General features: G+C 40.0%; 1 protein-coding gene across 3 annotated transcripts in view; it reads left to right on the forward strand.

Annotated features, from left to right (window-relative positions):
• Window positions 1-11,193, forward strand: part of LOC119740623 (protein inscuteable homolog) — a 29,211-nt gene extending 18,018 nt beyond the window's left edge. For 2 of the 3 annotated variants that reach the window (XM_038215986.1, XM_038215987.1), the window contains exons 3-14: window positions 892-1,037; window positions 2,966-3,029; window positions 3,795-3,918; window positions 4,265-4,317; window positions 5,639-5,753; window positions 6,488-6,601; window positions 7,757-7,882; window positions 8,066-8,237; window positions 8,680-8,855; window positions 9,487-9,781; window positions 10,540-10,616; window positions 10,828-11,192. In XM_038215986.1, coding sequence (XP_038071914.1) covers window positions 892-1,037; window positions 2,966-3,029; window positions 3,795-3,918; window positions 4,265-4,317; window positions 5,639-5,753; window positions 6,488-6,601; window positions 7,757-7,882; window positions 8,066-8,237; window positions 8,680-8,855; window positions 9,487-9,781; window positions 10,540-10,616; window positions 10,828-10,959 — 1,594 coding nt within the window. In that variant the 3' untranslated portion in view covers window positions 10,960-11,192. Of the gene's footprint in view, window positions 1-891; window positions 1,038-2,965; window positions 3,030-3,794; window positions 3,919-4,264; window positions 4,318-5,638; window positions 5,754-6,487; window positions 6,602-7,756; window positions 7,883-8,065; window positions 8,238-8,679; window positions 8,856-9,486; window positions 9,782-10,539; window positions 10,617-10,827 lie in introns of all 3 variants that reach the window. The other variant, XM_038215984.1, reaches the window with a different exon arrangement.
• The last annotated feature ends 809 nt before the right edge of the window (window positions 11,194-12,002 follow it).

The following is a 12,002-nucleotide window of genomic DNA, read 5'->3' on the forward strand; positions in this document are numbered from 1 at the left end:
TGGGTTGGTACTGGGCCTCATTCGATGCTAGGGACAACCTTTTCTCCTTTGTTTTCTTGTCTTTCCTGCCGTTAACATTTCAAAAATCAGTGGAGGGAAAGGGGATAAGTAGACTTGGCATAGGAGGAGGCAAGATATTTTTTCGGACTTTTGCCTGAAAACACAGATTTTGAACCTGAGAGAAAGACATGAATATAGACCAATCTAAGTTGCCCACTTTTTCCCATGGAGGGTGTGAAACACACCCATGGCTTGAGCTGCTTATGTTGGTCGGTTGGTTTGTTTGTTTGTTGGTTGGTTGGTGGACAGTTTTAACTCGGCCATATATTGTATTCATGCAACTCGAGTATTCCAGCTTTGCATTCGAAGACTGAAAATACTGATGCGCATGTGTCTAGTTTGCATAGTTTTGCATATTAGATCACGCCCCATTTGAGTGCACAGACGATGCCATATTAAAGCCGTCTTCACACGTTACCCAGCCGCTGTGGGTTGTACCACTTGGTACTTGTTGTGATTACTGGGGTGGTTTTCCACCATTATAGGGATGCTCCAAAGCTTGCTCTGGTATTTCATCCAATGAATGCACTCGCCTTTAGTGGTCAGAGCTTTTACAATGCATGCGCGATGGACGCTCAGGCAAGGAAGTGTCCCAGTAATGACGCATCAATTGTCACCATAATTTCAAAATTGGATTGATGAATAAAACAAAATGCATCGTTTCATTCAATTTCCAGACGCTTTTTAAATGACGATCTAGCATAGCATGTCTTCACATGTCTCGTACCGGTACGTGTGAACCCTTGCCAAATGACTTATTTTGGGGTTAACTCATGTCCTCTGTACCACCCATTTCCCCAAGAACTTGACTTTTGATATCCTTGTCTGCAGGATGCACATGACCGATAAGGATTCAGTAGTGAGATGGTTGCAAGATCTGAGGACCATGACAGAATGCGAGTGCATGTGCATACTGCAAGGCAAGCCCATCCGGACCTCGGCACACGACATGGCTAAGGTCACCTCCAGTGCACGAGGTTTGTCATCTTTGCCAGCGTCTCTGTCAAGAATTTTGTACTTTGCCAACAGAAGTGTTGTTCACTGACTGATTTTTAGACTGGCTTAAAAACTAGAGTCGGACAAAACCAAATAGTATTAGGCGCCACTAATGTTGTCCCTAATAGATTTTAGTTTCAAACAAGTGTCTTTTTTCTATACACTTTTCATTGACTGGGCTCTAGTGTCATTTCGAGTGACTATAACAGTCTTGCTCTAAACTGTTTAAAACATTGAACTTATCAGGTAGGCCTCTATATGTATTTCATTCAAATCTTTGGAAAAATATATTTTGGTACAACTCTTGAACATGTTGAACACCAATCTGAGACAGGCTTTAATTAGGGGCGGATCCAGTATTGTTTCAAAAGGGGGGGGGCGTGACATTTTGCAAACCTGTGTGGGAAGTTTTGTTGTGACACACCAACTCGTGAAGCCACGGCGTGGGGTTCGGGGCCCGCCTAAGAGCCCCGAAAAAGTTTTGAACTTTAGAAGCTCTCTGGTGCATTTTAGAGCAAATCTGGGGGTCTCTGCGGCAGATTTTTCCTCAAAATTCAGAGGAGATTTATAATATTTTTAAAAACAAATATTGAATAATCATTTCACAAACATTACAACTTCCTAAACTGGAAAAGTCGCGCACACGGCACAGTATCGGTGTGCATATAACAGCACTGTGTATTGTGTGGGACCCGGAAAAACCCATCTCGTTATAAATATTTATTTTAATGGAAAATACATACACAAAAAAGAGAGATCACGTTCTGGGGGAATTAATTTAAAGAAATTCTCTTTCTCCATTGATGTTCGTTTGGTATTTTCTGTGATCCAAATTCAACGCACGAAACAGTCGCAATGTATATAATCATGTAGCCCGTAGTCACTGGTTCTGGTCCTACATCATAGTTTTGATTCTGTTGGGAACGTGGTGGGAACCAGTGAATGGCGATGGCACTGCACTGCACTGCCGCATGCCGTACGGAACATGGTACAGCGGCATGGCTTCCATGTCGTGAATGTGCACTTTGATGACACATGCGTCAGAAATACAGGCTTTTTCCATCAAGATTTAGTATGTCCAGGTGAAATTAAGAATAGCTTGTCTAACATTTTTTTTCTGAAGAAAAAAGAAGGGGGCGTGCGCCCTTCACGCCCCCCCCCCCCCCCCCCCATGCATGGGTGTTTCGGTGGGGGGGGGGGGGGGAATTTTGGGGTATATATCCCCCTCCCTCACTTTTTGACCAACGGGGAATGGGCCATTGGATCATCTCTCTCAAGATTTTGGTTGTAAAAAAATACAATAAAATCATTTTAGCTAATTACAAAAAAGAAAAATTGAATATTTACTGGGCATAAATTTCCAGTATTAACTGCTTGGGAAGTTTCAGGATGTTTTTGGGCGCCATCACCCTCAGTCGTAAACACAGATTTGTGTCACTGGTGTTATGGCAACCTTTGGGTTCCAGTGATAACGATAATGCATTCTCTTTCTTATTTATGTACAGTGTCATGAAGCAGTTTGTAATAAAAAAAATTGTGTTCCTACAATACAAAAAAGTCCAAAGTTTTAATCCAGATTATCTGGACTAACATCTGTATCTTTTATCTGTAATTTCATTGTAATGTGCGCTCATAATCCGATGTAATCTTGGAGATTACATCTGGATTAGACCCTCATCCTTGCTTTTTGAAAAGAAATTATCACTTGTCAAAATTAAGCTGTTAGCTTTAAGACTACCTGTACAACCTTTTGTAAACTGCAAGGCGTCTTAGAATTTTGCTGTTTACAAAAACCTTGAGAAATGTCAGTGACAGTTTCTTCTTTGTGTGATTCTCATCCTTCCAAGGGCATTTTTGTACAATAATGACTTTTTTTTTTTAATTTGATGTGATTTTTTTTCTTTGTCAGATAATATTTACATCCTCAGGCAACGAGCCAGTTCTATCTCAGCAGATTTTGCCAAATTATACTAGTAAGTGTTTCTGAATTATTTATTAGAAATTATGCAAAAAACTATGGTTTCATTCATATGCAAGCCCATTACGTTTGATGTGGTTTCTGGTGGATTTGACATAGAAGAACACAGCTACGTGAAGGACTATAATAGCTACATGTACATTGTAGAATTTGCATTGTGTCAGTGTCCTCTTGCACAATGCCATAAAGCTCTTTTTCTGTAAAAAGAAAAAAAAAGCATTCTGAAAATAGAAGAGAAGGATTTGACGTGGAAATATCCACAGAACAGAAGATGAGCATAAAAATGATGTACATGTACATTTACATGACCATGTAGACCTACAGTGTGATAATGAAGTAGCACATTTGCAAGGTGATGAGCAACGTGAGTTTGTGTATAAAAGTAAAGAACAAGTGGTAAGGCAAAAAAAAAAAAAATAGTCCATCTCTGGTCAGCGCGTGCGTCGACCTTTTTTTTTACCACGGAAGCTACTTAACAGCACCCTCTATTGCTGCACCTCCTCAAATGTTTGTACCAAGGAGCACCAAGGAACGGGGAGATTGCGCCAAATAATGGAGGGCACCAAGGCAAATTATGGAGGACACCAATGTATATGCATGAGGACACAAAAAGCAAAATAGTACCCACCTTGTCTGTACAATTCAAGCTTGAAAAAAAAAAAAAAACACGTCGCCGCATCAATTCCGGAACTTCGGTCTGACCAGAGACCGACTATTATTTTGGGGGGCCTAATGTGGATATTTTTGTTTTCTCAAACAGTAAACTTGATTCAGGTTCTTGGGATCAAGTCCACTGGTTGTGTCTTTCATTGACCATTCGGCTACGCACATTCCTACATGAGTGCACCTCCTATGTCCCCACCATGCCACTGCATTTGTTCCAAGTAGGTATTACAAATACAGGAGTAACTACACTTTATAACCTTTTTCCCCTTCTTAAACCTAATCATTTGTGCAATAAATACATAAAATATTAAAGTAATTTCATTTTTCCTGCACAGTCTGTTTAGAACATTTATGATTGAATTGATTCCTGTTAAGTTGAAATGCTTCCAACAGTAACATAATATAGTCAACGACAACAGGATCAGCATGTCAGTTGCTGTGTGGTTTAAGTCTCAGAAAAAGAGAATCTGTGGTTGAGTTTAGAAGAATCCTCATATACTTTTGACAGAAGTCTGAGTTTTTGTTCGTTATGCTCACATTTCTTCCCTATTTGTTTTGTTACAGCGACAACAGACAGTTCTTGAGGAATGTGGTCGACTTGTGAAGCATGCAGAGAGGTACGAATATATTGCCTTTTTCCCCCTGAGAACTAAAAAAAAAGAAGAGTGTAGCATGGATGTGTGACTGTCAAGAGAGTGTTTCAAAGTCAAAACAACATTCTTTGGAGTCATGTTGCCTCCTGATCTTGAGCATTGAATTCGTGGTCTGCGGGTAATTCTGCAGGTTGTGGGTTCGAGTCCAGCCTGGGGTTATGGTGCGTGTGCCCTTGGGCAAGGCACTTGTCACTCTATACTCGTTGTAAGGGCAGAGATGGTTATTGTGGTTGATTTTAGCTGCTTTGCGCCAAAATGGCAGCATCGAGCTGTATACTTCCCAGGTTCAGGTACATGTAGCTGAGATTGTGTTTGGAATGTTTCATTGGCCCAGCGAGAAGGTTTATAATGATGTAGCGCCTTTAGCACCAATACTGTTGGATACCTGCGTTTTATAAATACACATTATTATTATTATTGTTTGCTTCCCTTTGAAATCATAACTAGTCCACAAAGTTGAGAAAGGCAGGATGAAATGGAATATGTTTCAACTGAAAATATCCAGATTCCGTTGTAACAGATAAACACTATTTCATTCAGCACTGAATCCGATGGAATCTTGGGGCGTTACATTGCAGCATTTTTATAAGTTGAAGAACTGGATCAACTGTTAAGAGGAAAAGCACTCTGACAAAGACGGCTTTGAAGTATGAAATTCACTGCCAATATGAATAAGTTGCTCTTTTTATGTGGCACAATTGTAAAACCAACAGAGCATGACAACTATTGTCCAGAGCTGCAAAGTAAAAAGAAATCTAAACTCAAAACTGATTGTCCTTCTTGACCTTTTTTTTAATACAGTACAACGTCTGAGTAATTTCGAGACTCTTGGGTCTTTAAATGATATGTCTGGGGCTATTTTTATTTTTCTTGGCGACGTGCAGAGTTTTCATGTTTAACATTTTTTAATGTGATATTTACTGAAATCTGAATACATTTAATAACTAAGTATACAATTTTGATATTTGTAGCCAATTTTAATTTCCAGGCATTTAATTTCCTTTTCCAGTTGCATTTATTAACTCACTGTTGGTTTTCATGATTCATTTAAAATGTTATGGTTTTTAAAAATGTTTATTAAGTTTTGACCATGTGAGGGATTTAGCCTTAATCCTCAAAATTTGTATTTACCTATAGGGCCCTAAGGGAGAGAACTGTTCACCCAAAAATGGTTTGGCTATCCTGGTAAAGTAATACGAAATAAAGACATTTATAGACTTCAAGAATCTTCAGTGAAAGTTGTGATTGGATCAGTTAATCAATCCTTCTTTTTTTTAATTTACAGTTTTGAAGAGTTGAACGGTACTCTACCCCCAGCGTTACCGACTTTGAACGTACTGAGCAGTTTAGGGAAGGCGTTCAACGACTTGGTTCACATGGTGCAAGGCATTCTCATTCAGGTCAGAAAACCTCTTTTTAAGTTATTGTTTAGTGATGCCTGTGAGATAAGTAAACTTTTAAGTTTCTTGGGACACGATGCTTTAAACTGATTTCTTTGTTCGTTGGAATGAAAGTTCCTTCACGTGGGTGAGAATGCATTCAGAACTTAACATAAATAAAACATTCATGTCAGAATTTGTCCAACTTAAACTGTCGCCCCTTGAACAAAAACAATGACAAAATGGGTATGTAAACTGCAGGCTAGCTCAGTTGGTAGAGCACCGGAATGATACATTTTATAAAAGCAGGTTCAATTTCTCTTTTAAATTCAAAATAATTAACCTAAACTGTGTTCAGCTTTATAAATTCGTAACTCAAAAACTCGCAACTTCACAAATTCCAAAGTTTCGTTCCCTTTCACTCTGATTAATAACAAGGCTTTAGGATGTACATAAGGATGATTTTGTGAGCATTGCATACTCCGTCTTTTCAATAATTTGGAAGAAAAAAAATAGATTACTAGGTTGATATCTCCATGACAACTGAGCTTGCTGTGGTCAGTTGGCTGGTTCAAATCTGATACAGCAGCAGGAAGTTATTTAAATTAAACATTAAGTTGTTTAAAATTCCCGTTTCCCTGATGCAAACATTCCATCTTATAAATCAAGATGTCAATTAATCTCACCATTACCAGGTCGCTTTACGCACAGAAACAATGCACATTTGATAATCTTGATTTGTGTTTTCGTTTCAGACGGTTGTGAGGAGTATTCACGAGTCCGCCAGTGAGTACAACATCAAGATTGCCATCAACTCCATACACTGTCTGTCTGAAGACGACAGTGAAATCAGAAGGTTACTTGCCAAGGTAAAGTCTCATTTATGGTTAACACATAAGTTGTTTTACTTCTCAAAAATAGGTGCAGGGATGAATTTTGACAGGATTTTTCCCTATTTTAGGATTTGTTTTTGTCAGGACTTTCCCTGATTTCAGGATTTATATAGAATCCCTTTGGAAATTTGGAATTCTGTAGGTGTTACCGTAAAGGTGTTTTTACTTATAAAAGTTTTAATGGGACAAAAGTTTGTAAGGGGTGCCTTTAAAGGGAAGGTACAACATTTGCAAACATCAAAAAACGAAATGATCAAATTATCACAAAAACCCTTACTGGATTGTTAGGGAATGACAGTCTATAAAAGCATCCTGTAAAATTGTGGCTCCTGGTGTTCTGACATTTGCAAGAAAAATGGTATTTTTCCAACGCTGGTCAGCCGACGAGCATTGGAGAAAACTGGCTTATTTTCAAAACTGCTCCTAATTTTTCATATTTAGTTATTTTGCATTTTCTTTGCAATTGATTACACACCTGTGAAGAGGTACAAGCCTGCTAGACTGATTCTCTGACCTTACAATTCCCCAAAGCCTACATATTGCTCCGTTTCATCTTAAGTGGGGTCAGGGAACCAGACTACAAGAAAATGTTTGGTTTTCTTGGTTTTTCCAGCATCTACAAGCCCAAAATGTGAAACAAGTCAGTTTAACAATATTTGCTGTAACGTTCATTTTTCAGACTACAAGAAAATGTTTGGTTTTCTTGGTTTTTCCAGCATCTACAAGCCCAAAACGTGAAACAAGTCAGTTTAACAATATTTGCTGTAACGTTTATTTTTTTGCAAATCCATTTATTTCTGAAAATTGTAGCAAAAGCAAATGTTGTACATTCCCTTTAAGCAAATATGAACATATACCGTAGACCCTATGTTGCCCTGGGGCCACTTGGTGACCCTTAAACTCTTTGCCGATTATTGCTGTGGATTTTTCATTCCATCCAATTTCATTCCTGGAGGGTGTTTCGGCAAAGACTTTGAAGCTTCTGAATTTAATTAATCCTTCTTATACTGTAATGATTTCAGTTGCTGTATTCTAATTTCTATGCATGTGCTCTGATTGAAGGGTTTCAATATTTTTCCCCGTGATTTTGAAAGATTTTTTTTTGAAACTCTTGCCTCATTACTGTCACAGGAGGGCGCTATTCCAGCTTTACTGCAGCTCTGCCAACAAGCATCTCTCAATGCCATGAAGCCCATGGCTCTCAAGACCGTGGCTAACCTGTGCAATGTTGCAGAGGGAAGACAGGAGTTGGAGAGGGTGAGACCAAATGAAACCAAATTAGAAATACTCAACATCTTGATAATGTGAGCCTATTTTGCCAGTTTATAACTCAAGCGGATATGTGTATGGGAAGTGGCTTACAAAGTTACATCACTGCATCGGAAAATGTACATGTCCCCTATGCAAAATATTTCACCAAGAATTCTTGTATCTTTTCAGGCAAGCGGCGTGGAATACCTTAGTGAAATCTTGTCTTCTCCCACGGCAACGGAGTCAGTCAAGGCCGAGGCAGCGTCAGTCATTGCACAGATCACGTCACCAAATATCGACAATTACCATCACTTACTAGGGTTCATTGAGTACATGGAAGACTTGCTGAAAGAATTAACTGGTAAGATCGCCGGCCAGCAGTGTAATGAAGATCACTAGTCAGATTCATTGTGAAATCCTTCACTAGTCAACTCATAAACCAATCACAACTAACATCATTAGTAACAAGGTGCGCACAATAGGAAAGAAAGGGCTTCGACGTCAACCCAGCAGCTTTTGAATTTAATCAAGTCTGAGTCATCTATGATTGACTTGTGATGTTTTATTTGTTTTCAATAAATCATTTGCATTAACACTTCCTCAGTTCCCAAACATTTGTAAAGCTCATTCCTTCGTTAAAAAAACCACACAACTGGTTATGAAGTTGGTTTAAAATGGTTGGCCCTCCATTTTAATATTGTACATGTGGCCTACATTGAAAAATATTGAGTCGGTTATATTAGTGGGAGCTTTGAAAATTAAATCTGATTATCTTGTAAGTTGTCGTAATTTTCTGCCGTCAGCGTTATCCGGGTCGGCTTCGTCAAGTTCTGTCTTTGTCATCGCGACTTCTGCAATAGCCAACATCACCTTCATGGACAGTATGGCCTGCGATTGCCTGGCCAGCTTCCACACAGCGAGGGCGCTAGTCAAGGGCTGCAATAACGGCATGGCCAACACCTTGTACTGCAAAGACCAGGTATAGAAATTATTTACATATTTGTTAGGTTCAATATTCCTTTCAAAGTTAGGATTATATTTTCATTAGTCAAGACTGACCCAGTGAATTGTCTGACAGAAATCTGACCTTTTCCATCATAAAAACAGTGCTTTACATTTTACCACTCTGCCTAAAAAGTTGTATGATTATACATAGTAAAATAATGAATCTCACCAATTATGATTGGACACTTTGAAGCAGATATGCATGCATAAGATTTGAATTACAGCTAGTTTTGCTGGTCCCAGAGGGCCAGCCTAAAGTCTCTTCGTGCCTATCTCACTGACTGACTGACACTTGTGAGTTGGCAGTGCTATTGTATAGGATTACCCTGTAATGCCAGTGAATGGGTCAATCCGGCCCATTGTGTAGATCATGCATGCAGGAAAAGACTTGCAGTGAATAGCCATTCTGAATCAATGGAATAGAATGATGTGCACTCTGGGACCAGCTTTACTAGGCTCGCCTAGTTTCATTAAAGAAGACAAATTCTTCTCTTATATTAAAGATGAGAAATGCTTCTCTCATATCAACTCTATGGAATAAATAGTGAGTGGTCTCAAAGTAAGCAAGTTGCAGTTATGGTGAAACCTTCTGCTGGTATTTTCAGGTAGCAACGATACTGGCCAACATGGCCGTCACGGACCAGTGTCGGAAGGAGATCATGGTCTCGGGCGGCACGGAGCTGTTGGTGGACTTTCTCCACACGAGGGCGCTAGTCCACCCCAGCAGTGCCAAGAAAGGTCTGAAGGGTAGCGGGCTGAGCGGGGGCTGCAGTGGCAGCGGTGGCAAGCAGGATGTGGTGATGTCATCGTCTTGTGAGAAGGTGCACCAGAAGGCGGCTATAGCCTTAGCAAGATTGGCCAGAGACCAGGATAGCGCTGAGCTCATTCTGGAATTAGATGGTGAGTTTTACTCATATTCCTTGTACCACTCCCACCCCCCCCCCCCCAAGAAAAGCCGTCATGCCTGTTACTCTCTTCTATTCTATGGTTTTAAAGATTCATTGTTGGATAAATACTATGTAATACGGTGCAGTACAGGCGGTAATGGATTGATTGCATCAGTATCATTGCATCAGTATCATTGCATCAATATCAGTTCAATCTTATTGGACTTTATAGGCACCGATGGGTTCTACATAGTTTGAGTACATGACGGGCTGGCATCCATATGTTGACATAGCCTAGGGGCAATTCCATGGTTACTCACGTTACATTTTTGATGTACTTTTGAGTTTCCTTGGGCTGTAATTACCTTACTGAAAAGGTTGAATAACTGTTATCCCCATGGTACATAGAGTAGACCTAGACCTTCCTAAGCACCAAAGATGACATCCAGAAAAATGTGTTATGTATGATAAACAAGATGCACAAAATCGGTTACTCACGTTACGAAAATGTAACATGAGTAACTGTGGAATTGGCCCTTGGATATCCTAGGTGCAGGAATGAACTGGTTCAAAAATTCCTATAGGAAATGGGGTAAGAAAGATCAGGCCCTCATTTCATCACTCAGATCAGAGTTTAACCATCCAAAGACATACCTGAAATGTTGCGAAGCAGTTTGATTATGGTATTCTTGCATAACCATTTCAGATGTAATTAGAAAGAGTTTGAATGCCTGTTGTGTTTTTCTTTTCTTTGTTTTTGTACCTGTGCAGCGATACCGAGATTAGTGGAGCTTTGCTGCAACAGACGAGAGAGGAACGACAGTGAGCCAGTCCTTGTTGCCTGCCTTGTAAGTTAAAAGGTCTAAAGTAAAGAAAGCAAATTGGGGTTGGGGTTAATGTTTCTTGAAAAAGAACTTCGTCTGGATGGTTAAGTTAAAAGTTTAAACTCAGACCTACATTTTTGTACCGTTAGGCCTTTGCATGTTTTAGTCCTCTGATGTTCAGTTTCAATAATATGACCTCATTTTGGACAATCCTTTACCCTTCTGTCTTCCCCAGGCTGCATTGAGAAAGCTCCACAACCTCCTGGGCCCTTCCGTCTTCAAGTCTTCCGATGTCGACCAGCTCATCAAACCAAGACTCATCGACTCGTACCTCATGTGTTCAGCAACTAAAGAGAGTTTTGTATGACATCTGGCCAGAAATGTGCACATATGTATTCTACACCTTTGTTGACTGGCGTTCCAGAGTCGCACTGAACAAAACAGTTTTAGGAGCGACTTGAGTTGACCCAACTAGGTTTTAGTTTCAGACGAGCAAACTCATGTTCCATTGACTATGGGCTCCGTGCGCCGACAAGGGGGCGCCCTTTTACCTAGCAACGACGTCCCATGGGCGGGACATTTCGCTGGTTGACGCGCACCGTTCCTTGTGTGTGACGCACGTACACCAGGGGATTTGTACTATGTACACGCAGTGGCCGCGCTTTGCGGCAAATGAATCGCAGTCAGGCAAGATGGCGTCGGTCAGTCACCCCCCAACTGTACTCTCTTTGCCGGTGAGGGGGTACTTGTGAACGGAGCGGATACTCTGGGCCCAATTTCGTAGCGCTGCTTAACAGTTTGCAGAAAACTTGTACTTACCAAAGCAGAAAATCATGCCGCTGCTTAAGCACTATTTCGTGCTAACAGTTGCACGCACATGTCGATTTCTAGTGTTACGTCACTGATTTAAGCATCCTCTTCCTGTGTGGTCTAGCGTGCTTTTGCTTACTGCTTACGGTCTCTATGAAATAGACGGTGACTCGGTTAGCACAAAATTGCCTGTTAAGCAGCGCTATGAACTGGGCCCTCGAGTCATTCTAAACAACATTTGATAATTTGACATTGTTTCAAACATCAAACATTTATGTACTTAATTCAATTCTTTGGAATAATGAAGATTGCCAGTGGGAACTGGCTGTCATTGTTTTATATGACGGGTGTTATTTATTGGGTTTCATTTCGCAACTTTGGCTTGAGTAACTTTTTTTCAATTTTTTGTCTGAAAGACGCATGGCCCTCTCACTTAAAGGCATATAGGATCATTTTCATTTATCTCAAAAGTAACCTATCAAATTATTATTGAAAATTTTACTTAGGTAAAACATCATACTGGAACTAAACACCCTGTGAAATTATTCTGTCTGGCTTACTGTCATTTAGAGGAAATCAAGACATGAAGGTGATTTCCAA

Source organism: Patiria miniata, unplaced genomic scaffold, assembly GCF_015706575.1.
Source record: "Patiria miniata isolate m_02_andy unplaced genomic scaffold, ASM1570657v1 HiC_scaffold_5, whole genome shotgun sequence".
Taxonomy (NCBI): domain Eukaryota; kingdom Metazoa; phylum Echinodermata; class Asteroidea; order Valvatida; family Asterinidae; genus Patiria; species Patiria miniata.